Source organism: Erinaceus europaeus, chromosome 2 (genome assembly GCF_950295315.1).
Source record: "Erinaceus europaeus chromosome 2, mEriEur2.1, whole genome shotgun sequence".
NCBI classification, from domain to species: Eukaryota; Metazoa; Chordata; class Mammalia; order Eulipotyphla; family Erinaceidae; genus Erinaceus; species Erinaceus europaeus.
This window is the reverse complement of record NC_080163.1, coordinates 43055750-43082073: the sequence shown is the minus strand read 5'-3', so window position 1 is coordinate 43082073 and position 26324 is coordinate 43055750. Positions and strand designations below refer to the sequence as shown.

General features: G+C 41.8%; 1 protein-coding gene, 2 long non-coding RNA genes and 2 other non-coding genes across 5 annotated transcripts in view; 3 read left to right on the top strand and 2 right to left on the bottom strand.

The window, feature by feature from the left end:
- HSPA9 (heat shock protein family A (Hsp70) member 9) lies at positions 1-23322 on the top strand. The gene is made up of 17 exons (XM_007517551.3): positions 1-428; positions 2860-2918; positions 3658-3745; positions 5426-5607; positions 5835-5959; positions 7764-7837; positions 8236-8342; positions 10732-10894; positions 11345-11437; positions 13023-13232; positions 17331-17558; positions 18668-18772; positions 19725-19842; positions 20310-20404; positions 20591-20683; positions 21286-21426; positions 22067-23322. Exons 1-17 carry the CDS (start codon positions 348-350, stop codon positions 22142-22144), a joined length of 2040 nt encoding a protein of 679 aa, XP_007517613.1. The 5' UTR covers positions 1-347; the 3' UTR covers positions 22145-23322.
- The window catches only part of LOC132534612 (uncharacterized), a 46375-nt gene continuing 20677 nt past the window's right edge, over positions 627-26324 (bottom strand). Inside the window, exons 2-3 of the long non-coding RNA XR_009546327.1 lie at positions 12023-12085; positions 627-746 (exon numbers count right to left, since the gene is read on the bottom strand). This is a non-coding gene — a long non-coding RNA (uncharacterized LOC132534612). The remainder of the gene's footprint in view (positions 747-12022; positions 12086-26324) is intronic.
- On the top strand, positions 14586-14659 carry LOC132537338 (small nucleolar RNA SNORD63). The gene has a single exon (XR_009548786.1). It is a non-coding gene; the product is annotated as a small nucleolar RNA SNORD63 (small nucleolar RNA).
- On the top strand, positions 18184-18247 carry LOC132537339 (small nucleolar RNA SNORD63). Its single transcript, XR_009548787.1, has one exon. It is a non-coding gene; the product is annotated as a small nucleolar RNA SNORD63 (small nucleolar RNA).
- The window catches only part of LOC132534613 (uncharacterized), a 27754-nt gene continuing 20331 nt past the window's right edge, over positions 18902-26324 (bottom strand). Inside the window, exons 2-3 of the long non-coding RNA XR_009546331.1 lie at positions 23417-23468; positions 18902-19092 (exon numbers count right to left, since the gene is read on the bottom strand). This is a non-coding gene — a long non-coding RNA (uncharacterized LOC132534613). The remainder of the gene's footprint in view (positions 19093-23416; positions 23469-26324) is intronic.

Here is a 26324-nt window from a genome sequence, read left to right as displayed (position 1 = left end):
GAGTTGTCCAAAATAATGCCTTCCTACCTCTCTTAGCACTCTCGCTTCTCACTGATCCCAGACCTGCGGCAGACAGGACGAGAGAACGTATCTTTTTTCTCTGACATACTAAAAGAGACTTTCATCTGTTCGCGCAGTCTCCGAGAGGGAAGGACAAGGCCGTCTCTGCTCAGGCAGAGCGGCAGGTGCCTCAGCGGAAGAGCGGGCCTCTGGGTCTCAGTGACCAGCCCCCGCCTCCATCCCACGTGGTTGGAGACTTCCAGAAGCGCTGCTACCAGGGTGCTGCTGCGCAGCTCCCGGCTCTCGGACCGCCTGTCTACTGCCGGTTTCCCCGCCATCTCGCCGCCATGATAAGCGCCAGCCGAACCGCAGCAGCCCGCCTCGTGGGCGCTGCAGCCTCCCGGGGCCCCGCGGCCACCCGCCACCAGGTAAGGAGCTGCCTGGCCTCCGCCGAGGGGCTCACGGCCTTGGGCCTCCGTGGGGCAGGCCGCGTCCTTCGGGGTCATAATTGTCCGCGAGGAATCGGGAGGGAGAGAGGTAACGGGTCTCCAGCCATCGGCGCGGTCGGCTCAAAACCTAGTACAGGGTTTGGTTTGTTTTTTGTTTTTTTTTTCTTTTTTTACCTGCACCTCTCGGGCCTTGCTGAGTCACACCCCTTTGTGGTCCCGGTCTTCTCCAAGAAGTAACGGAGCGTGGTCCTGTGTCAGATTTAGGCAGGCTTGGCTTGGCGGCACGGGAGAAGTAGTCTGTTGGGGAGAGAAACGCTATTTTAGTTAAAATTCACCAAAACGCCCACGAGTCGAAGGACACTTGTTCTTTCTTCCAGCAAAATTAAGACCCCCGTGGCCGTGATGAAAGGCAGGAAGAAGAGCACCTAAATAGCAGGTTATCCATCAGACTCCCTACTTTATTGTTTAAGAACATTTATCAAGTTCTCCAGAACCTTTGGTTTTAAGATTGTTGTTTGACCTGCTATGTTACTTTACAAACATGTATGTCGGGCAGGTGAGGGCCAGTTAGCGACCGCTGATTCTCAAGACTCAAAACATAACGGAGAACAGAAGTTGTGTAAAGTCATGCAGAATTAAAGGAAGGCTTGGGAGTATCCTGAGGATAATGATTTTTTTTTTCTTTTCTTTTTTTAAGATCTGTCAAAGATTGAGGAGAAAGAAAGCTAGAGCACCACCATAGCACATGCACTGCTGGTACTGAACAGAAGAACTCAGGCTTGTTAAGTTTAGCACTGTAGTTAGCCACTGTACCACTTGCATGGCTGCTAGAGTAGGTTTTGGGTTTTTTTTGTTTTGAGAGAAATGCAAAGAGAAACACCAGAGCACTGCTCAGCTCTGGCTTGTGGTGCAGGGGATTGAACCTGGGATTTAGGAGCTCAGGCATGAGAGTCTGTTAGCATAACCATTATGCTATCTCCCCTGCGCCATGGAGTAGATTTTTAACAAAAACCTTTGACTAGTTAGAGGCCACTTTTTAAAGATATATGTAAAGTAATTACACAGAATTACTTGATAAGGTCAAGAAAAGTATTTTAGTGACTGCAGTATACAAGTTTGTAGGACTAAGGTGCCATTGTTCCAGGCAGTGAAGTCGAGACATCTGAGCAGTCTTGTAGTGTAGCACTGGTTCTCAATTTGGACAGTTTGCCTTCCTGGAGGACATTTCCTGTCTGGATAAAATTCTCACAGCTTTGCTGTGCAGCTTCTAAGGCCAGTTGACCTCTAGTGGTTGAGGCCTGGGATGTGGCTAAGCATCCTACAATGCACAAAACAGTCAAAACCCCCCCACACACACACACACCTCCTAGCAAATACTGGGTTTTTTATTTATTTATTTAAAGAATTTATTCATGAGAAAGAACCAGCCATCACTCTGGTACATGTGCTGCCGGGGATTGATCTCACGACCTCATACTTGAGAGTCCAGTGCCTTAGCCACTGCGCCACCTCCCGGATCACCCAAATACTGTTTTTAACTCTAGTGCAGTGCCCGAGAGAGAGCTCAATCTGTTAGAACACCAGTTTGTATCTTGAAGCCATAGGTACAGTCCCCAACACCACCTTGTAACAGAACTGAACAGTGCCTCTGTTTCTCTCTTTTTTTTTTTAAGATTTTATTTATTCATGAGAAAGATAGGAGAGAGAAAGAACAGGACATCACTCTGATACATGTGCTGCTGGGGATAGAATTCAGGACTTTACACTTGAGTCCAACTGCACCACATCCCAGACCAGGACATTCACTTTCTCGAGATAAATTATTTGGTGGTGTTGGGGGGAGTGCCAAGGTGAAGAGACCCTATCGTGTTATTTTTTTCAATTCCAGTATCATCTTAGTGAGGAGCTGTTCATTTACAAGATTTTTGTTGTCAAAGGGGTACATTTTCTTGAGGTAGATGACAGTAAATTCCATTATTTTAATCCACTATAGGGGCACTATTGTGTAATTTGTAATTTTCTCTGAGTTCCAGATTAGAGAGCCTTTCACATAGAATGTGAAAATGAGAGAAGCCAGAGCACCACACTGATGCCTGCAATGCTTGGGCTTAAATCAAGAGACCTGGGAATAAAAGAACCAATTTCTGCCAATTGAGCTATCTTCCCAGCTGGACATGTTTTATTTACTGAAAATAGTGCTCAGCTCTGGTTTTGGGGTAGTGCTGGGCACTGTTGCTGTCATAGTTACCATATCACTCTGGATACTTGAAATACTTTTCAACACAGTATACTCTGTATACCATAACCATTTCATTAGTAGAAGGAAAGTCTCTTGACTTTTTGTGTATACTCAAAAGAATGGGAATGAACCTGCTTAAATTTGTATAATGTAATTGCTTTTCTTTTTTAGGATGGCTGGAAGGGCCTTAGTCATGAGGCCTTCAGAATTGTATCAAGAAGGGATTATGCGTAAGTTTAACTATTTCTTTTCTTATGTAAAACATACCTTAAGGGCAGGGGTAGATAGCATAATGATTATGCTACCAGTATGGGAAGAATTGTTAAGGTGTGCATCCCCAGTGATAATTGGGGGGTGGGGCTCACCATATAGAGTTCACATTGCCATGCCCGGTAGTGGCAACTCAAACTCAAGCTCCCCGGGCCCTACCTGTCATGGGAGGGAGCTTCACAAGAGGTGGGAAATGATGCTTTTTTTTTCTCTCTCTCTCCCTATTTCTGTCTCTGCTCCTCTTATCAGAAAAAATAGAGAGAAACTTACCAGGAATGATGGAATCATACTGGTAATAATATATCTGTGGTTATTCTTAGAAAAATTACACTGTAAATATTTAAAGACTATATAACATGTTGCTATTACTGTGTCAGATAACCTAGTCATTTTACAGACTGCTATTGGGATAACAGCATTTTAGATTTTTCTTTTTTAATATTTACTCTCTCTTGTTGCCCTTGTTTTTTATTGTTGTAGTTATTATTACTGATGTTGTCATTGTTGGATAGGACAGAGAAATGGAGAGAGGAGAGGAAGACACCTGCAAACCGGCTTCACTGATTGTGAAGCGACTCCCCTGCAGGTGGGGAGCCGGGGGCTCAAACTAGGATTTTTACGCCAGTCCTTGTGCTTTGCACTACATGCGCTTAGCCCGCTGTGCTACCACCCAACTCCCATATTTTAAATGTTTTACAGATCAGAAGCAATCAAGGGAGCAGTTGTTGGTATTGATTTGGGAACCACCAACTCCTGTGTGGCAGTCATGGAAGGTAAACAAGCAAAGGTGAGTGTGGTTGGAAGATCTGGCATAAGTAGTGGTAGCAAGTACGCAGTTCAATTTTCTGACTTAATGAGAAACAAAAAATTATTTGTTAAGAGAAACAACACATCACTTTGGTACATGAGGAGGGGGGTTGAATTTGGAACGTCACACTTTTAAGTTCAGTGCTCTAGCCATGGCTCCACCTCCCAGGCCACAAATAAATGGTGGTTATTTCTGGCTTTGTTTTACCAGAACACTTCCCACCTTTGGTTTAAGGTGGTGCCAGGATTGAACATAGAACCATGGAGCCTCTGGCATGGAAGCATGGGAATCTTGCATAACTACTGTTCTCTCTCTCCTCCCCCCTTTTAGTTTGAACTTTTTAAGACTCTTTAAAGGTGAACTTTCCTGCTTAATTGTTTGTTGTTAATGTGTTTCTCAGCATTTACGTGTATCCTCTTAGTCTAAAGTGCACTACCCTTAATACCTATTAGTGACTCGAGGTATTGATAATTTAATCAAGTTCCTGTGGGTTAGACCAGCTTACAAAAAAAAAAAAATGAAGCTTTGTATAAGGCATGGGGCACATCCTAAGTGAAGTGTGTAGCAGCTCTGCTATGGAAGATTATAGTCTTAGTGAGGTCTTCTTAGTCTGTTTATGGAATTTTCCTTATTGGGTTCTTTGCAAGATTAGAGTACATGATGCTGTTGTCCTACTGCTTAGCTCCTTTAGCTTTTTTTCCAAAATGCCTGAGAGTTGTAGCCATCACAGAATTGTAAGGTTTTTTTAATCAGAGCACTGCTCAGCTCTGACTTATGGTGGTGCAGGGGATTTTACCTTGCACTTTGGCGCCTCAAAGCATGTAACTTGGCATAGCCATTATGCTATCTACCCATGATTGTAAAATTTTAATTCTTCATGCACGAGAATCAACTATGAAAACTGGCCAACATTTATTTCTCCCATTTTGCCTACAGTCATAAGTTTTCAAAGTAAAGGATGAAAGTTTTTATTTATTGGGGGATTAATGTTTTACAGTCAACAGTAAATACAATAGGAAAGTGTTATTCTTTGTTTTTTGCCACTAGGCTTGTCACTGGGGCACAGTACCTTCAAAATGAATAATCCAATTCCTATGATGGCCTTTCTTTTTTCCTTTTCATAGTGAGAGCAGTTGCTACAACATTGCTTCACCATTTATAGAGCTCCTCTCCTCTTGCCCCACCCAAGTGGGGACCAAGAGCTTGAACCGACTTCTTTGCACATTGTAATGTGTGTACACTCTTGTCTTGGTTGATTATAGAGATAATGGGTAGGGGGCTGGGTGGTGGTGTACCTGGTTGAGTGTACATTTTATAATGCACAGGGACCTTGATTTGAGCCCCTGGTCCCCACCTGCAGGGGGAAAGCTTTGCAAGTGGTGAAGCAGTGTTGCAGGTGTCTCTGTCTCTCTCCCTATCTCCCCCTTCCCTTTTGATTTCTGGCTGTCTGTATCCAAAAAAAAATTTTTAAGGGGGCGGGGGCGAAGGTAGGTAGTAAATGGTCATACAAAGAGACTCATGCCTGAGGCTCTGAAGTCCTGGATTCAATCCCCACAGTGCCATAAGCCAGAGCTGATCAGTGCTCTGGTTAATAAAAGCAAAAGGGGAGAGGGGATAATGAGTGCGATTGACCTCATTTTCTGTGTTTGGGCATTTTAGGTGCTGGAGAATGCTGAAGGTGCTAGAACCACTCCATCAGTTGTGGCCTTTACTGCAGATGGTGAACGACTTGTTGGCATGCCAGCCAAACGACAGGCAGTGACCAACCCAAACAACACATTCTATGCCACCAAGCGTCTCATTGGGCGGCGATATGATGACTCTGAAGTTCAGAAAGACATGTGAGTGACTATACAAAGGTATATTTATTTGCCCAAGAATACACAGATGAGTCTTTTCAGTAGTATTCCTGGAGCACCATGCCTCACTAATTTTAAGAGAGATGCAGACAAACACCAGAGCACTGTTCATCTCTGGCTTATGGTGGTGTGAGGGATTGAACCTGGGACTATGGAGCCTCAGACGTGAGAGTCTGTTTGCATAACCATTATGCTATCTTATCTTTCAGTAAAAATGTTCCTTTTAAAATTGTCCGTGCCTCCAATGGTGATGCCTGGGTTGAAGCTCATGGAAAGCTCTATTCGCCAAGTCAGATTGGAGCATTTGTGTTGATGAAGATGAAAGAAACTGCAGGTGAGGTTTCCTTCACATCCGGAACATTTTGGAACTGGGAAAATTCTTCTGAGGTCATTAACTTCCACACTCAGTGTCCTTTGAATGAGCTCTTGATAACTTCTAAAGGCAAAACTTTGTTAAAATGCACTTGTCCTTACTGAATTAATCTTGGAAGTTTTCCTTTAGGAAAACTTGTCTTTTTGTTGTTTTGTTTTTTTAGTTATTCCCTTTTGTTGCCTTTGTTGTAGTTATTATTGATGTCGTTCTTACTGGATAGAACACAGAGAAATGGAGGAGGGGGAGAGAAAGATAAGACACCTGTAGACCTGCTTCACTGCTTGTGAAGCAACTCCCCTGCAGGTGGGGAGCCCAGGCTACCACCCTCAACTTTTTTTTTTTAACAAGAGCACTATTCAGCTCTGGCTTATAGTGCTGCAGGGGATTGACCTGAGACTTCAGACCCTCAAGCTTAAGGGTCTCTTTGCATAATCATTATGCTGTCTACCCCGATTTATTTTATTTTATTCATTTATTTTTTGCCTCCGGGGTTATCACCTGCACTACGAATCTACTGCTCCTGGAGGCTATTTTTCCCATTGTGTTGCCATTGTTGTTATTGTTGCCATTGCTGCTGTTGTTGGATAGGACAGTGAGAAATTGAGAGAGAGATAGACAGCTGCAGACTTAATTCACCGCATGTGGAAACTGACCCCCACCCACAGGCAGGTGGGGAGCTGGGGGCTGGAACCAGGATCCTTATGCCAAACCTTGTGCAAGTTCCCCCCCCCCCTCCAGTAGAATATCTCTGGATCCAGGTGGTGGTGCGCCTGTTTAAGTGTACACATTACAGTGTGCAGAGGACCTGCGTTCAAGCCCCCTGTCCCCACTTGCAGGGAAAGCTTCACAAGTGTTGAAGCAGGTTTGCAGATGTCTTATCTTTCTCCTCCCCCATCTCCTTCAACCCTATAAATGTCTCTGTCATATCAAACAAAATAAAGGTAAAAAAATATGTAACGGTGGTCCGGGAGGTGGTGCAGTGGATGAAGCGTTGGATTCTCAAGCGTGAGGTCCTGAGTTCAATCCCCGGCAGCACATGTACCAGAGTGATGTCTGGTTCTCTCTCTCTCTCTCTCTTTCTCCTTCTATCTAAGAAAAAAAAAATACGTAATGAAATTTTTTTAATAGCATTCTTTTAATTTTTATTTAAAGATTTTTTTAATATTCTTTTTTGTTACCCTTGTTTTTTATTGTTGTTTTTATTGTTGTTACTGATGTTGTCGTTGTTGGATAGGACAGAAATGGAGAGAGGGGAGGAGACCTGCAGACAGGGAACCAGGGTCTCAAACCGGGATTCTTACACTGGTCCTTGTGCTTTGCTCCACCTGTGCTTAACCTGCTGCACTACCACCCGACTCCCTAAAAAATAGCATTATATAGTAAAAGTTAAATAATAAGTATCAGATAACTGGCTTTTAGGACTTAGCTAAAAGTGGATTCAGGGTTCTTTGTTGACACACACACATTTTTGCCTATAGAAAGGGAGAGGGGAAACATTGGCACTGTTCCACCACTTTGCAAGCTCTGCCCTGCACTGTGGGGACCACTGGATTGAGGCAAGCTCCCTGCACATTATAATGCATATGCTTTGCTGAGTAAGCCACCCAGCCCTCAACCAGTGTCTGTAACTGGAAGTATTTCCCTACAAAGTCTCTACATGTTAGGTCACGTGTGGAAAAACTGTCTTGAAACGAGAATATTGTTAGTGGTTCTGTCTGTTTCATCTGACACAGTCCCATGCTTGATCTTCATTCTTCTTTTTCAGAAAATTACTTAGGTCATACAGCAAAAAATGCTGTGATCACCGTCCCAGCTTATTTCAATGACTCACAGAGACAGGTAAGTTCAATAAGTACCTTTTTTTTTCCCCCTCCAGGGTTATTGTTGGGCTCGGTGCCTGCACCATGAAGCCACCGGTCCTGGAGGCCATTTTTCCCCCCTTTTTGTTGCCCTTGTTGTAGCCTCATCGTGGTTATTATTATTGCCATTGTTGATGTTGTTCGTTGTTGGATAGGACAGAGAAATGGAGAGAGGGGAGGAAGACGGGGGGGGGGGAATAGATACCTGCAGACCTGCTTCACTGCCTGTGAAGCGACTCCCCTGCAGGTGGGGAGCCGGGGGCTCGAACCGAGATCCTTACTCCGGTCCCTGCGCTTCGTGCTACATGTGCTTAACCCACTGCGCCACCGCCCAACCCCCAATAAGTACTCTTCTTAAGGAATTTTTATTTTCTCTAGGCCACTAAGGATGCTGGTCAGATAGCTGGATTAAATGTTCTCCGAGTGATTAATGAGCCCACCGCTGCTGCTCTGGCCTATGGTCTAGACAAATCAGAAGACAAAATGTAAGTCTGTGCATTAAACTCCTCTCTAGATTTATAAGAACTTGGAATTATCATTTAAGTTTCTTAGTGCCACATTAAGCCAGAGCAGAGTAGTGCTGTGGTGAGGAAAAAACATATGTACTGCTTTGATTCTTTTTTACCTCATTTTAAGTTCATTTTATTAATGTATTTTCATGAGTTTATAATTTGGGTGTATGCTATTATATCCCCCCCCCATGTTTGTGCACACACCCCAGGAGAGGGGCTTGGTGCTAGCACTATAAATCTACCTATCAAGGTGGGGTTTGTTTGTTTTCTTATATTTGGTAGGACAGAGAAATTGAGGAGGGACAATGTCTTACTGTTAAGCACACATAATACAAAGCCCAAGGAACTGGGTTCAAACCCCTGGCTCCCCATCTGCAGGGGAGTCACTTAACAACCGGTGAAGCAGGTGTTTCTCTGTCTCCCTATCTCCCCTTCCCCTCTCAATTTCTGTCCTACCCAGTAAAAATGAAAAATGGCCCCCAGGAGCAGTGGATTCATAGTGCCAACACCAAGCCCCAGCAGTAACCCTGGAGGGGAAAAAAACAACCCTAAAAGCAACTGAATGGTCAGATGTTTATACACAAAAAGAGGAGAATAGAGAGAGACCAATACCTTCAGGCCTGCTTCATGAAGTTTTCCCCCTTTCAGTTGTGGAGTGGGGTCTTTAACTTGGGTCCTTGCACATGGTAATGTGTGTGCTCAACCAAGCAAGCCACCACCCAGCCCTGCTATTTCTTTTACACCCATTTACTTTTCTCTTTAGTTTGTCTTGGGATACTGTGTTCTCCAGACCTCCTGATTATTTTTAATAATTTTATTGGACCTCCTGATTATTTTTTTAATAATTTTATATGACAGGACAGAGAGGCAGGGGAGCTAAAATAGATACCTACAGCATTGCATAAACTGCTCATGATGCTTGAGGGGAAGGAACAAGGCCTTGAACCCAGACCTTGCACATGGTAATGTGTGCACTCTGCAAGGTGTGCTACCGAAGTTTTTAAAGTTTTTTTTTTTTTTATTGTTACTTTATTTTTGAGAGAGATACAGACACACACACAAGCACCAGAGCACTACTCAGCTCTGGCTTATGATGGTGCAGGGGATTGAACCTGGGACTTAAGAGCCTCAGGTATGAGAGTCTGTTTGCATAACCATTATGCTATCTCCCCCAACCTTAAAATAGGATTTTATTGGGGATCGGGCAATAGCGCAGCAGGTTAAGCGCATGTGGCGCAAAGCGCAAGGATCGGTGTAAGGATCCCGGTTTGAGCCCACAGCTCCCCACCTGCAGGGGAGTCCCTTCACAGGCAGTGAAGCAGGTCTGCAGGTGTCTTCCTCTCTCCCCCACCCCCCGTCTTCCCCTCCTCTCCATTTCTCTCTGTCCTATCCAACAACGACATCAATAACAATAATAGCTACAACAACAATAAAAAAGATGACAAGGGCATCAAAAGGGGCAATAAATAGGGTTTTATTGGGGTGGTGTTGTGGCTCACTCAGTAGAGTGCATACATTACCATACATGGGGACTTTGAGCATGAGCACAAGTGGGTAACTTGAACAATCGAGCGATGCTGTTGTTTGCTTTGATACAGAAAGAAAAGTAGAAAGATGCTGACAGTACTACTTCACCAATTGTGAGGCTTCCCCTCCTGCATGTGGGGACTGAGAGCTTAAACCCAATTCCATCTCTTCCTCTCCATTTCATCCTCATTTTGTTTTTGTTTTGTGTGGTTGTTTTTTTTTTGTTGTATTTTATTTACTTTATTTTTGAGAGAGATGCAGAGAGAGAAAGACACAGAGGCAAATATCAGAGCACTGCACAGCTCTGGCTTATTGTGGTGTGGGGGATTGAACCTGGAACTATCTACCCCCACCCCTCTTTTTTTTTTTTTTACCAGAAACCAGAGGAGAGATAAGTTACCCAAGAAATAGAATATATTTTATCGCATTCAGTGACCTTGTCTTGAACCCCAGCACCACATAGGAGATGGAAGCACCATGCACAGGGAAAGCTTACCAGTCATTCTGTTGTGATGTCTCTCTTCAGTCTCTTGATATTGAAAGGGAAGGGAGGGAATGGGGAAGCAGTGCTGGGAGCAGCAGAATCATGTAGATAGAAAAAGCCCTTGTGCATCAATAACTACATCAATAAAACAGCATGGGCAACAAAAGAGATTTTTTTTTTTTTTAAGAAGCTCCTGCAGTGAACAAAAGTTTGGTTTTAATTGTGTTTTGTAACTGGATTGTATGTTAACCCACATCACCTAGTATGTTGCCATATTTCATAATTATACTTTAGAAGAAATGCCAAATAATGGTTGTTTAAGTTAAACCCCCTCCCTTTTTTTCCCCCTAGCATTGCTGTATATGATTTAGGTGGTGGAACTTTTGATATTTCTGTCCTGGAAATTCAGAAAGGAGTTTTTGAAGTGAAGTCTACCAATGGAGACACTTTCTTAGGTGGTGAAGACTTTGACCAGGCTTTATTACAACACATTGTAAAGGAGTTCAAGAGAGAGGTTAGTTACCAGTGTGGTTAACATGTAGACTTTGAGATATTTTAACATTGTTAATTCAAATTACTATTAGATTTGTTTAGATTTTTCCTTCTTTAATAAGACTGATGTAATTACATTTTTGTCTCATGAATAGAATGATTCTAATGTAGTTTCAGGTCAGGAACAAGCAGATCAGAGGAATATAACATTTCTGCAGTTTTAGGAAGGGAACTCCATTATTTTAGCTAAAATCTTTTCCTTCCGTAGCTGAAATCCTATAGATAGGTAAAATGACATTTCAGCCATGTAACTCAAAGCACAGATATCTTTTTCATAATGAGCATTTTCTGTAGATTTTTAAAAGTGAAGTAATAAATCATGTTTTTTATAAAGGAATTGCTTTACTTTGTGTCACAACTTGACTATATTTTAAATATTATTCCTCTAATAACATGTATATTTGTCTTGTAGACAGGGGTTGATTTGACCAAAGATAACATGGCACTTCAAAGGGTTCGAGAAGCTGCTGAAAAGGCTAAATGTGAACTCTCTTCATCAGTGCAGGTGAGATGAGAACAGATTCAAATGCTATTGGTGGATCTTTTGGGCTAGGTTTGAGAAGCATATTATAATTGGTAGAATTTCAGTGTAATCCTTTTAGTTTCCTGGTGGTAGAAATCTTAACTCATCAATTTTGAAATACTGTTCCGTGGATAAGAAATCTGCTAAACCGGGGCCAGGCAGTGGTGCACCTGGTTAAGTGCTCACATTATAGTACGCAAGCTCCTTTTCCCCACCTGGAGAGGGAAAGATTCATAAGTGGTGAACAGTGCTGCAGATGTCTGTCACTACCATTTTTTAAAATCTGTTAAACCAGGTGGCACTTCTGTTTAAGTGCACACACTACAGTGTGCAAGGACCCAGGTTCAATCCCCTAGTCCCCAACTGCAGGGAGAAAGCTTCACAAGTGAAGTTGAACTGCAGGTGTCTATACTTGCCTTAAAGATGCTGGTATTCAAATCTAGCCTAGCATTAGGAATATTAGAGGAGCTGTTGCTTCCATATAATTCAAGACATCTATTATTAATCTTTTGTTTAATTATTTGGATGACCAATCTAGAAAGTGAACAATGAAACCAGAATACTCACTGGGGCTTTATGCCTTTGCAGTTTTTCCTCTAGAAGCCATACATGTAGGATTTGATGTTTTCCCTGAAATAAATGGATACAAATTATTTAAGAAAGTCATAGTTACCATGGCAGGAATTATGTTTGTGAAAAGCTGTCTGACTGAGGTGCAGTAGAGTTTGGGATAAGTGGGGCAGGTATCTTGTGGTAAGTGCAACCAGAGTAAAGTGGCAAAATGTTGGTAGTAGATCTTGGAATAAATGGTGGAAAGATAACTGGTTGGACTTGAGGGAAGAGACAAGTTTATGAACTGACTTTGGAGGATTCAGAGTCCTGCGGTTTTTGAGATTACCATTAACTCTGCAGTATACAGAACTACAATAACACAGTAGTCACATATGCATATTTAAAATTAAATTTAAACCCATTCCCTGTTTGTACCAGCCATAATTTCAAGAGCCTGACTATATGTGGTTAGTAGCTGCGGAATTGAATAGCACATATAAACCACAACACTGGCTACTGGTGCCAGGGAGTAAAACAAGGCATGCGTCCTGCATACATCTGCCACCACACTGTTTCCACTATCCAACCATGTTATTTAAACAATACCCGGTATCACAGTTTATAAGGAAGGTTGTGTTAACTTTCACTATTAAGTATTTAAATGTCATGAGTACCTGAAGAAGAGTGTCTAAGGACATTCTTGCCATAGTCTTTGTTCTCTACAGATCTTGACTAAGTTATCACTGGTAACTAAACTCAGGGTACCACCACACCATCTACTTGCAGTGCTGCTTAGCCGCTGCCTCCACCAGAACCTCACATGTGCACTTTCACCATTCCAAAGAGTTTTAAAATGCCAGTGGGGGCAAGCATTGTGTATCTCACATAAAATTAGTTTAATTCATGGGGATGATGGAATGTGTAGAGCTTAACACTGACCCTCTCTGTTTCTTTCAAAGTCTTCCTATCATAGAATATAGTCTTAACTGAAGAACTTTCCCTGCTTCCTTTGCAGACTGACATCAACTTGCCATATCTTACAATGGATGCTTCTGGACCTAAGCATTTGAATATGAAGCTTACCCGTGCTCAATTTGAGGGAATTGTCACTGATCTTATCAGGAGGACCATTGCCCCATGCCAAAAAGCCATGCAAGATGCAGAAGTCAGCAAGAGTGACATAGGAGAAGTGATTCTTGTTGGTGGCATGACTAGGATGCCCAAGGTATGAACTTGGGGGAATTCTTGGCATACGTGGAGAGCCAAGAGGGTGGCAAATTCTGTTTTCTTGGGAAATTTCTTACGTTGTACAGAGGGATGGTATGCTGTATTTTTTTACACCATCTTTGGGGGTAGGGGAGAGTGAAGATAGCCCTCTAAAGAGTTATTTTCAGTCTCTTTAAGTCTAAGAAAAAGAATTAGGAAGGGTAGAATGTCTTTGAAATATTAACAAGAAACTTGCATTTCATTCTCAAATTTTAAGTTCAGGGTCAGAGATAGTTTAAAAAATCTTAGTACTGGGAGTCGGGTGGTAGCACAGCAGGTTAAGCACAGGTGGCGCCAAGCACAAGGACCTGCATAAGGATCCTGGTTCAAGCCCCCGGCTCCCCACTTGAGGGGAGTCGCTTCACAGGAGGTGAAGCGGGTCTGCAGGTGTCTATCTTTCTCTACCCTTCTCTGTCTCCCTCTCCTCTCCATTTCTCTGTCCTATCCAACAATAACAACATCAATAAAAACAAGGGCAACAAAAGGGAAAATAAATATTTTTTTAAATCTTTTTTTTTTTTTTTTTCCAGTGCTTTATCCACTGCGCCACCTCCCAGACCACTTGAACCAGGCCCTTTACGCTGGTCCTTGGGCTTTGCACCACCTTGCGCTTAACTGGCTGCGCTACCACCCAACTCCCGAGGGATTTTTTAAATTTTTTATGACAGAAGTTTAATTTGTTATGACCCCCCAACAGGACTTTGGGACTGTTAGCATATGAATGATGTCAGCCTGAGGAGGTGTGGCAGAGAAGGGAATGTATTAAAAGCACTGACTTGGAGCAGGTCTCTCTCTCTTATTTTTTTAAATCTTAGTACTAGTGGTCTGGGAGGTGGCGGCAGTGATAACGTTTTGGACTCTCAAGTATGAGGTCCTGAGTTCGATCCCCAGCAGTACCTGTGTCAGTGATGTCTGATACTTTCTCTCTCCTATATTCCTCATTAGTAAATAAAATCTTTTTTTTATCTTAGTACTGGGGAGTCGGGTGGTAGCACAGCAGGTTAAGTATATGTGGCGCAAAGCGCAAGGACCAACCTAAAACTTGTGACCCCCAAGGGGGGGGTCACTTTACAGGCGGTGAAGCAGGTCTGCGGGTGTCTATCTTTCTCTGTCTTCCCCACCTCTCTCCATTTTCTCTCTGTCCTATCCAACAACGACAACATCAACAACAATAATGGCTACAACAATAAAACAAGGGCAACAAAAGGGAATACATGTTTTTAAGTCTTAATATTAGCACCTATGAGCGATTTTTGACACGTCTGCAGCATACTGTTGGAAGTTTCTGCTTGTGTATCTTCAATGAAGATTTGTGCAGTGATGCATTTTATTCATCAACACATCATTCTGAAAATACAGATGTGTGGAAAATTAGTACTGAGCACAGATCTGTTGAAGATGTTTTTGTTGTTTTGCCACCTGAGTAGAATTACATTGGACCTTGATATTTCCTTGGTTTCTTCCTTTTGAGTATATGAGCTTAGAAAATAAACACAGAGCAAACTTGAGGGGGGGGAGGCTTTAGGTTAGGAGGACATCCTTCTGATAAGATAATCTCAGGTACTTTTGATATTTAAGTAGCATTTTTTTTTTCCTGGTACTGTAAAAAATTTAAAACTTGGGCTGGGCAAGGTAGTCTCAGGCAGTAGCACAGCAGGTTAAGCACAGAAGGCACGAAGCAAAAGGACTAGCATAAAGATCCAGGTTCAAGCCCCCTGCTCTCCACCTGTAGAGGAGTCACTTCACAAGCAGTGAAAGCAGGTCTGCAGGTATCTTTCCCTCTCCCATTTCTTTTTTCTGTTGTAGTTATTGTCGTCGTTGTTGGATAGGACAGAGAGAAATGGAGACAGGTGGGGAGAGAGACACCTGCAGACCTGCTTCACCACTTGTGAAGCAACTCCCCTGCAGGTGGGGAGCACAGGGGCTCAAACCGGGATCCTTAATGCTGGTCCTTGCTCTTTGCACCACCTGTGCTTAATCCCATGTGCTACAGCCCGACTCCTCCTCCCCATTTCTTTCTGTCCTATCCAACCGACGACATCAATAATAACTGCAATAAAAAGGGGGACAAAGAAAGGGAATAAATATTTTTTTAAATTGGGCTGGGCGTAGTGCAGCGGGTTAAGCACACATGGCGCAAAGCACAAGGACCAGCTTAAACTTCTACCATCTTTTGTTCGGGTTTATCAACACCACAGATTTACTAAGTACATAAAAACCAAGGCACCAAAATAAGCACAAAGGGGAAGGTTGGCTAGCCGTGTGGCATGCACCACAGCATTGTTGCCCAATGTCTATGTCTCATGGTCCATCTTGCTTACCAAGTAAGACAGGTCCCCCAACACCTCCCCACTTTTAGTATAAAAATGGACAAAGATGCGTAGAGTCTTGAGTGTCAAGAAGAAGCAAATCTTCACACTTCTGGGATTTACTCTGTAAGCCCTGACCCTGTCTCCAAGAGTGTAGGCACAATACCTGGGTATCACATAAAGGTTTCTTGTTCACCTAAGAGACCTGTTGGTCTGTCTACCTGTGTCTAACCCAGATAAGGCCCAACACCCCTGGAAACTTAGAATAGAAACCAGCAGGGGTGGCCCTGGATTCAGTTGGTCTCTGGGTGGTGATCATGGTGTTGAAGTATTGCATTAAGGCTTCAGCTTATTGTGAGGAGATTGCATAGGAGAGGCTTAACTGCTTTGGTATGGGTCCAAATAAGGCCTGTGAATGACAAAACTAAAAAAGGAGTAATCTTAACAAGCTTCAGTCACAAAAAATAGCTAGACAAATCAAGAACTCTAAAGTTACATCCACAGAAAACATTATTTTATTGAAAATGGGATTATTGCTGGACTTGGTGCCAGTACTATGAATCCACCATTCCCTGGGGCTTTTATTCCCGTAATTGTCTTATTAGATAGGACAGAGAAATTGGGAGTATGGATGGAGATAGAGAAGGGGGAAATAAAGATACCACTGGATAAGCATCAGCCCTGCAGGTGGGAAGCAGGGGTTTGAACCCAGGTCCTTGTGCTTGGTAATCCAAGTACTTAACCAGGTGCACCACCACCTGGGCACTGTTTTAACACAATACATTTTTAGGTTTTTTTCTCATGGAAAGATTTCAGTAATCACAATAGTAGTGCACCAGCTAGAGCAAGAATAGAAGCTCTGAAGAAAAGTGATGTTCAGCAGTTGTCTGATTGAAATTGCAATACAAAAAGTTAAAATATATAAAGTTCTCTGTATTTTGTTTCTCTTTAAGAATTAGCATTTTTGTGGCTAGGTGGTAGCACACCTGCTTAAGCACAGGACCCAGGTTTAAGTCCCTGGTCCCCTGTATGCAGGGAGAAAACTTCACAAGTAGTGGAGCAGCGCTGCAGGCTTCTCTCTTTCCTTCTCTCACCCCCTCCTCCCTTCTCAATTTCTATCTCTGTCCAAGAAAAAAAATTTTTTCTTTAAAGAAAAAAAAATTACCCTTTTATGGTTGTATGACAACCTTCCACAATTATTTGTCCAGTGGGGTTGTAAGGTATGCCAGTTTTCGTAAGCTAGTAAACTAAAGAAAGGGAAAAGTGCCAAGTTAATAGCTGGACAAAGCAACGCAATGCTATAATACCCCATTGGCCTTCTTTCAAATGAATGAGCTAAGAGACTTAAGCACCTGCTGGTTTTAGTACACTAATTCCCTTGGAGTTGCTAGAATTTATACATTAATAATAGTTACCGTAAGTGCTACATAAAAGTCAACATTGGATACTAGAGCAACTTAAAATGCAAAAAGCTGCTTTTTCTAGGAAATAAACATTAGGAATAGGAGACCAGTCTTAACTGAATTACCACTGCTGCTGATCAATTAGTCATGTATAGACTACAACTTCCAGGTTCCTTTGACTTGTACACTATTTCTAAAAGTTTAATTTAAGGAACTTTGTTGGACCAGAAGCCTTGACATTTACTGTAGTTTTAGAATAAGAATAGACATGTTCTCTCAGGCAGTTGTCCTAAGTAGTGTCTGACAGTTTTTGTTTTTTGTTTTTTTCCCCTTCTTGGTGTTCAGGTTCAGCAGACTGTGCAGGAGCTCTTCGGCAGAGCCCCAAGTAAAGCTGTTAACCCCGATGAAGCTGTGGCCATTGGTGCTGCCATTCAGGGAGGTGTATTGGCTGGTGATGTCACAGATGTCCTGCTCTTAGATGTCACTCCTCTCTCTCTTGGTATTGAGACTCTGGGAGGTGTCTTTACCAAACTTATTAACAGAAACACCACTATTCCAACCAAGAAAAGCCAGGTAAGAGCCACCTCCTCACTATTTTGTCAGAGATGTTGGCTATATTTTGAGTGATGGGACTATATCCGTTTCTCTGAGCCTTTCTTAAAAGTTTCCTTTTTGTAATCCATACTGACTATGGGTAGTAAGAAACTTGTCTCAGGGCCAGGCAGTAGTGCAGCAGATTAAGCACACATGGCACAAAGCTCAAGGACCGGCATACAGGTCTTGGTTAGAGCCCCCAGCTCCCCACCTGCAGGGGGGTCGCTTCACAAGCGGTGAAGCAGGTCTGCAGGTGTCTTTCTGTCTTCCCCTCCTCTCGATTTCTCTCTGTCCTATCCAACAACAGCTATAACAGCAACAATGGTGAACAAAGGCAACCAAAGGGAAAAAATAGCCTCCAGGAGCAGTAGATTCATAGTACAGGCACCAAGTCCCAACGATAACCCTAGAGATAATTAATTAAATAAATAAATAATCTGTTAAAAAATGTTTTCTATTGGTTTTTTTTTCCTTGTCATTCTGGAAAAGTGTCTTACCTGTCGGCCAACAATTCTTCTAGCGTTTGCCTCGGCCAACAATGATTTTTAAAGGTCTCCATTATTTTCTGACTTTTCCAATTGTGAGATCTTTCTGATAAACATTTGTGCAGTGATGTATTGTCAACACATCATTCTGAAGTATGTGATGACTTCCTGTGACTGAGCACAAAATATATGTCCTATCAGACTCATTTCCCTAATATAAGCATCATTCACTTTTTAGCTTCTCATGGTGGGGGGGGGGGGCGGCTTTTCTGAGCTAATGATATATCTTTATACTGTGCTGATGCTAATTTTTTCATTCCGTGGTCCGGGAGGTGGTGTAATGCAAGCATGAGGTCCTGAGTTTGGTCCCCAGCAGCACATGTACCAGAGTGATGTCTGGTTCTTTCTCTCTATCTCCTATCTTTCTCATAAATAAAAATCTTTTTAAAAAAATAATAATAAATAAAACTTTTTTCTTTGCAAAAATTCAAGTCTTTGTTCTGAACATAGTGTACATTAAGACAGTTCTAATGTTAAGATGTAAATTTTTGTTTGGGTAACAGTATATAATCAGACTGCTATTTCAGAAAGTATCCTTTTTAGGTGTTTTCTACAGCTGCTGATGGACAGACACAAGTGGAGATTAAAGTGTGTCAGGGTGAGAGAGAGATGGCTGGAGATAACAAACTTCTTGGACAGTTTACTTTGGTAGGTATCAGAAATCTTTAATATTGTTCTCCCATTCCCCCTTTTTTTTATGCCTCTTGCAAGGGTTCTAGCAGCGACCTATCAAGTCTTCTGTGGAACTTCAGGCTGACAGAAACTACTAACACACTTAATTAAACAAATTAAATTATAAATATTTTTATTTATAAAATGGAAATATTGACAGGATAAGAGGGGTACAGTTCCCACCACCAGAACTCAGTATCCCATTCCCTCCCTTGATAACTTTGCTATTCTTTATCCCTCTGGTGGGAGTATTGGACCCAGAGGAGTCAGGTTGGCATCATGATAACATCTGGAAACTGGTGGCTGAAAAAGAGTTAATATATAAAGCATAAAAAATTGTTGACTAATCATAAACCTAAAGGCAAGAATATTGCAAATGAAGATTTGGGGTCTCTGTTATGGGAAAAGCTAGTAGGTCTATTTTAGATATGTTCTAGGGGCCCGTGATTTTACTAGTTTTTGCCTGAGCCTGACGTCTAACATGCAGGTGGACCCAGGTTACTGTCTGGGGAGATGCTGTCATAACTGGAATAATTTTGTTAATGAGAAAGATGAGAGAGAGAACCAGATATCACTCTGGCACATGTGCTGCCAGGGATCAAACTCAGGACCTCCTGCTTGGGAGTCCAAAGCTTTATCGCTGCGCCACCTCCCAGACCACAGTTGGACTAAATTTTATAAAGAATTGTACTTTATCTAATTGCTGCCTAAAATTTTTTAAGCACATATCAAAGTTTGCTCTAGCAAGTAACTAACAGTTGTATATAGGTGGGGATGTAAGTGAATGAGAGGAAATCTAATTTATTCTACTTGGTGAACTCCTATGGTACAGGCAAAGCTTTCAGGTAAAACTATTCAAATGCAGGTACCACCTGTATACTACATTAATACAAAACAGGCATTTACTCTGGACATTTATCTATTTTAGGTTGGAATTCCCCCAGCCCCTCGTGGAGTCCCTCAGATTGAAGTTACATTTGACATTGATGCCAATGGGATTGTACATGTTTCTGCCAAAGATAAGGGCACGGGACGTGAGCAACAGAGTAAGTACTTAAATTACTTTAAGGAACCTTGAACATGCCTCTTGGAAGCTAGACCTATCTGGGCTGTTCTTATCTTTTACCCAGCCTGAGGAAAAAGCAACTCTTATGCCACCTTTCTCCTCAGTTATTCACACAAAGTATTTATTATCAGAACAGGCAAGTACTAAGTCTGGATGCTGACATTTGAGTAGCTGTGTAATGGGCTTTTTTTGTTTTATTTTGGTGTTGCTGGGGCTTTGCTGCTCCAGGTCCACAACAATCCTATGTACCACAGAGGCAAAATTTTACTGCACCCCTAATGCTGTGGGGGCTGGCTATAACCTGAGTCATGTGCATGACAAAGCAGGCACACTATTCAGGTGAGCTGTCTAGCTGGTGCCTTCAAATTTTCATAACTGCTATCAATATTGGCTGTTCTGAGCAGATAACAGGGAGTGCTATATTAATATGCTTCCTTTTCTTTGTAGTTGTGATCCAGTCTTCTGGTGGTTTAAGCAAAGATGATATTGAAAATATGGTTAAAAATGCAGAGAAATATGCTGAGGAAGACAGGCGAAAGAAGGTAATTTTTTACTTTTCAGCTGGGAGATAATTTATATGTGAATTGCCTTTCTTTTTCTTTATCTCTCCACATCAAAACTCATGTTTCAGAATCTAGCTGGAAGCCTGCCTCAAACCAGTTTTTTCCTTATACTCTACCCATATGATTGAGAAGTTTTATTTTGATATCACATTTCTGATTTCTTAGGAACGAGTTGAAGCAGTTAATATGGCTGAAGGAATCATTCATGACACAGAAACCAAGATGGAGGAGTTCAAGGACCAACTGCCTGCTGATGAGGTAAATACATCTTTTAATTACCTCTCAGAAAGTTGAGAGGTAATTACCAATGTAATATTAATTTTTAAAAAAATTATTGGATAGGGAGCCTGGCGGTAACATAGCGGGTTAAGCGCACATGGCGCAAAGCGCAAGGACTGGCGTAAGGATCCCGGTTTGAGCCCCCAGCTCCCCACTTGTAGAGGAGTAGCTTAACAGGTGGTGAAGCAGGTCTGCAGGTGTCTTTCTCTCCCCTTCTCTGTCTTCCCCTCTCCATTTCTCTCTGTCCTAACAACGACATCAAGAACAACAACAATAAAACAAGGGCAACAAAAGGGAATAAATAAATCTAAAAAATAAATTAATAAATAATAAAATTTAAAAAATTGTATTCGATAGAGACCGCCAGAAATACAGAAGAAAGGGGGAGACAGAGGAGAGAATCTGTTGCTTCATGTACTGAATGAAACCTGGAGGGTTAATGATTTTGTTTTTTATTTTAACCAGAGCACTATTCAGCTCTGGCTTATGGTGGTGCGGGGGATTTAACCTGGGACTTTGGAGCCTCAGGCATGACTCTTTTTGCATAACCTCCGCCCAAATGATTTTGTCTTGTCTTAAAGTGCAACAAACTAAAAGAAGAGATTTCCAAAATGAGGGAGCTTCTGGCTCGAAAAGATAGTGAAACAGGAGAAAGCATAAGACAAGCAGCATCTTCCCTTCAGCAAGCATCATTGAAACTCTTTGAAATGGCATACAAAAAGGTACGTGGGCATATGGATACATCACTCCTAACTTGATCTTGGTGAAACTTTTGATTATTGTCATTAGTGAATTTCTGCATAGCCATTTTTATAGCTTAAAGATAATGGAATTGGAAATCCCCCTTCTTTACTTTGGAAGAATGTAAAAGACCATTAAAAAAAAAAAAAACCACTAGTGATGAGTGTAATGCACCAAAGCAGAGGACACCTGAGGGAGGAGCAGCTTTGGAGGTCCTGGTGCATGATGGTAGAAGAGGACCTAAGTTGGGTGTGAGAATGTTTTGTTTGTAGACTTCATCATGGTAAAGTAAATTCTGAAAGGGAAGAGGGGGTATGGCATAGTGGTTGTGCAAAGAGACTTCCATGCCTGAGGCTCAAGTCCCAGGTTCAGTCCCCCACAGTGCCATAAGCCAGAGCTGAACAGTGTTCTGGTAAAAAGAAAAGAAACTCTACCAGTGTGTCAACTATACTGTAAACCATTAACCTCTCAGTAAATGAATAGAAGAAACCATCAGTAATGTAAGAGTGGTGGGGGTAGGGAGATGGAATAGACAGCACGTCTTTCATTTTTACTTATTTAGAATACAAAATGTCAGCCTTAACACTGAATCTGGGTGGTTCTCAAATATTTTCTTAATAGATGGCATCTGAACGAGAAGGCGCTGGAAGTTCTGGCTCTGGGGAACAAAAGGAGGATCAAAAGGAAGAGAAACAGTAAAAGCTGTAAATTTTGAAGCAGAAAGGAGAACACAACTATGATGCTTGGGAGTGAAGGGACTTCTGAGCAAAGATGGGCAAACTTGAGTCTTTTACTGTGTTTTTGCAGTATTCTATATATAATTTCCTTAATGTGTAAATTTAGTGACTGTTAGCTAATGATCATTTATTGAGAAATTCCAACAGTACAAAGTTCACAATGTTTTGTCTCTAGCTTGTCGTTTTTTCAACTGCATGTAAAAAGGAAAGATGATTTATTAATCACTATGAAGACTTAACATTGCTTTGTGCCAGAGGTAGTTATATTTTCAAGGGTGAGTCCATCTTAAACATTACGATGAAGGTAGTTAGCCATAGATCTGAAACAAGACTAAAGATGAGCTCCTGATTAGTTGAGTACTACAGTACTAGCCTATGTCTACATGGGATTCTTAACCTGAGGCCTTGCAAGGCAAGCCAGCTGTGCCATGTTAAGAGTAGAGCAATGGAAGTTAGATCAGTGTACAATGTAAACATCTATTTATGTTAAGTATAGCTTTGAAAAAAAGAAAGGTAATATGGCTGCCTAACTTGCCTAAGGCATACTTAGCTATCTTCTTGCCTGTCAGGCACCTGTATCCTTAATTCTCTTGATTCATTCTGGATTTTTTTAAGAAAAAATAAACATTTAAAATATTTTGATCGCTTTTTTTCTTCTTTGAGATTGATTTTCATGAATTATACTCTTAATTCTCATCAATCTCTAGATCTAACATGAAAAGAAAGGTTATTATTCTTGGTTCCAGGTAGCCAAAAATCCAACCAGAATTGGCTTGTAAGAAACATGTCTAGTAGTGAATTCCGAACTTGATTCAGATGGTTTTCTCACAAATTTTCTTTCTGATGTGGTTTTAGCTGCCACATACTGAGAAGCCAGGAGGGTGATTGCATATTTCTTGTGACCTCGTTTAAGTATTAATAGTTACTTCCTGAACTATTTGCCCTGTTTTGTTCATTCTTGTCATTTTCCATATCTGAGTCTATTAGTCCAGTGGGTGTGTGACCTGATCAGAACTCATCTCTCAGTTCCAGTTCACTTGATAATTACATTCCTATAAAAGTATATTCACTAAAGCCCATGTAAAAGTTTGAAATTTATATGAAAAATAAATTCTAGGCTCAAGTTTTCAGCCACATCAACACTTGGTAGAGATTTTATAGGGTGTGCAAGAATTTGTTTTCATGTGTGTGCGTGTATGTGTGCGGCCAGGATTTTGAGTGTGTGCTATCTCACCATCCCCAGAATGACTCAGCAGAGCTTCCTCCACTGCCATGGTACTTGGGCCCTATGTGACAAGACATGAAACATATCCAGTAAGGTATCTCTAGGACTCTGGAGTAATTCTTTATGAGCCTGTTTGCGATGTGTTGAAAATAATACTTCTAGATTGTCCTTGCCCATGAATGTCCCCCAATTGCTGGTAACTAAACCAAAGAATTTTCAAAGTGCTCCAATTAACTACAGGCTTATAGTCAACATTCATCCTTGGGGTCAGGGAGAGGAGCTAGTAAACACTTCCCCAGACCAAAAAAAAATTTTTTTTTTTTTTTTAGGAATTGAATGGTCTGGGAACTGGCTCAGTGGATAAAGCACTAGACTCTATTAAAACAGAAAGTCCTGAGTTCAATCCTAAATTTTATTGAAACTGCTTAGAAAGGGGGCTTGACTGCAGTGCATAAAGGATTCACTGAGGGACACTGGGAACAGGTTTAAACAATTCAAGGCTTTATATAGGGGTAAAAGACAAATATCTAGATACTGTAAAATAAGCGATTATCTTCTATGATTAAGAACGCACTAGCCCAGAAAGTTCGTGAGTCAGTTACCAGGAGTTCAGCCCCCGTTTACATTGTGGCAGTCAGCAGCAAGTCTAGAGGGTCCTGGGAAGCCTTAGCTGGGGTCACCATATCCCAGTGAAAATCAGGGGTAAGAGTTGGCCAGATCATGAGAAGGCTAACTAGCAAGGTTAAGATGTACGTGTGTCCAAGTCGCAGAAAAGAGCCAATCTCCACTCCATCTTTCTCTGGAAAAGCTCCAGTTCTGCACCAGTTCCCTGTCACTGCCTCCTTGCTCAGCATCCAGTCACCACACAACACAGGCACTCAGGCAAAGAAGGCTGGACTTCTGGCTACTTGCAAGTTCCAGGCTGACACCATCTCCAGCCAATTACATTACACAAGGAAGAAACAAACCCAAATACATAGCACTCTATTAGCATGTACCTGGGATCAGACCTGAGGCCTAATGCATTCTGGAATAGTGGCACTCTACCAGCTGAACCCAATTCCCCCTTAAATGGCCTTTTAAATTTTAATAAATGTACTCTCTAGGGTTGCCCACCAAAGAAAGAAAAGCCAACAGCCTTTCAGTAGAAGGAGGAGCCAAGAGTATCACTGGTTGGCACATGCAGTGCTAGGGGTTAAAATGAGAAATTTAAGACATGTAAATCCACAACTATCAGTTTGAGGCCCCCCACCCCCCAAGCATCTTACATTCCCCACTTGTTTCCCTACAATAGGTTACTTCTATTCAAAGCTCTTCCTTGGGCTTAAAAGGATTCAATCTGACTGTTCTTTTTTTTTTAATCTCCAGGGTTATTGCTGGGGCTCAGTATGTCTGCATTAGGAATCCACTGCTTCTAGAGGCTTTTTTTCCCTTCTGTTGCCCTTGTTTTTTTTATTGTTATTGATGTCATTGGATAGGACAGAGAAATCCAGAGAGGAGGCTGCAGACCTGTTTCACCGATTCTGAAGCAACCCCCCCGCAGGTGGGGAGCCAGGGGCTCTAACCAGAACCCTTACTCCAGTCCTTGTACTTGGCACCATGTGCGCTTAACCTGCTGTGCTACCTCCTGGTACCCTGCTCATCTCTTAACCTACTCCAATCACCATTTTACTTTACTGGATCATTTTCCTCCCAAGTTTTAACATGCCTTGTGTCATGTTTCCTGGCAGCTTGAAATGTGACAAGTAAAAAAATGTGACTTTCTAGTCAGTGCTATTTCTGTTTTCTATCTTCATCATACTTTCTCACAGTAATTATTAACACCTAGCTTGACTGTCCCCCACTAATACTATTCCATGTCACTAAAGATTCCTATGTTGGAATCCTAATACCTAAGGACAACAGATGAGTGGCTGAACAAGTTGTGGTATATATATATATATATATATATATACAATGGAATACTACTCAGCTATTAAAAATAGTGGTTTCACCATTTTTCAGCCCATCTAGAATGGAGCTTGAAGAAATGTTAAGTGAAATAAGTCAGAAACAAAAGGATGAATATGGGATGATCTCACTCTCAGGCAGAAGTTAAAAAAAATCAGAAGAGAAAATATAAGTAGAACCTGAACTAGAGTTGGTGTATTGCACCAAAGTAAAAGACGGGTGGGGGTGGAGAGTACAGGCCCTGGAAAAGGATGACAGAGGACCTATTGGGGGTTGTATTGTTATGCGGAAAACAGAAGTGTTATGCATGTACAAACTATTGTACTTACTGGCGAGACTGTAAAACATTAATCCCCAATAAAGAAATGAATGTTAAACCCCCTGATTTTGGGCCAGGGAGATAGCTCAATTTGTTATAGCACTGGATTTACATGTTGGAGGATCTAGAGGCTGCAGATTCAATCTTTAAAATTTTTTTCAAAGTTTTTATTTATTGGATAGAGACAGCCATAAATTGAGAGGGAAGGGGGAGAGACCTGCAGTCCTGCTTCACTACTCAAAAAGCTTTCCCTCTGCAGGTGGGGACAAGAGGCTCAAACCCAGGTCCTTAAGTGCTGTAACATGTGCTCAACCAGGTGCACTACCACCCGGCTCCCAAATTCAGTCTCTAGCATCACCATAAACTAGACCTGAACAGCACAGAGGCCATTTTCATGAGGCTTAGAAATGCTCATCCAAAGAGAGCTTCCTGGTTAGGATATGTGCCTTGGCACCACATAGTAGTGTCAGAGGACACTAAGGAAAGCTCTAGTGCCTCCCAATCTGAAAAAAAAATAAAGATGAAAAACACAAATATGTTAAGACACTAAAATTCAATCTAGTCAAAAGTCAAACTTCTTGGCAGATTATAGAGTAATTTATACATAAATTTAGTAACAAGAGGACCTTTACCTCTAAAAGACCAAAG

Coding starts and splice junctions, on each gene's coding strand:
- HSPA9 (XM_007517551.3), top strand. CDS start 348: ATGATAAGCGCCAGCCGAACCGCAGCAGCCCGCCTCGTGGGCGCTGCA. Junction 17,559..18,667: donor TTCCAACCAAGAAAAGCCAG/GTAAGAGCCACC, acceptor TATCCTTTTTAG/GTGTTTTCTACAGCTGCTGA. Junction 19,843..20,309: donor CACGGGACGTGAGCAACAGA/GTAAGTACTTAA, acceptor TTTTCTTTGTAG/TTGTGATCCAGTCTTCTGGT.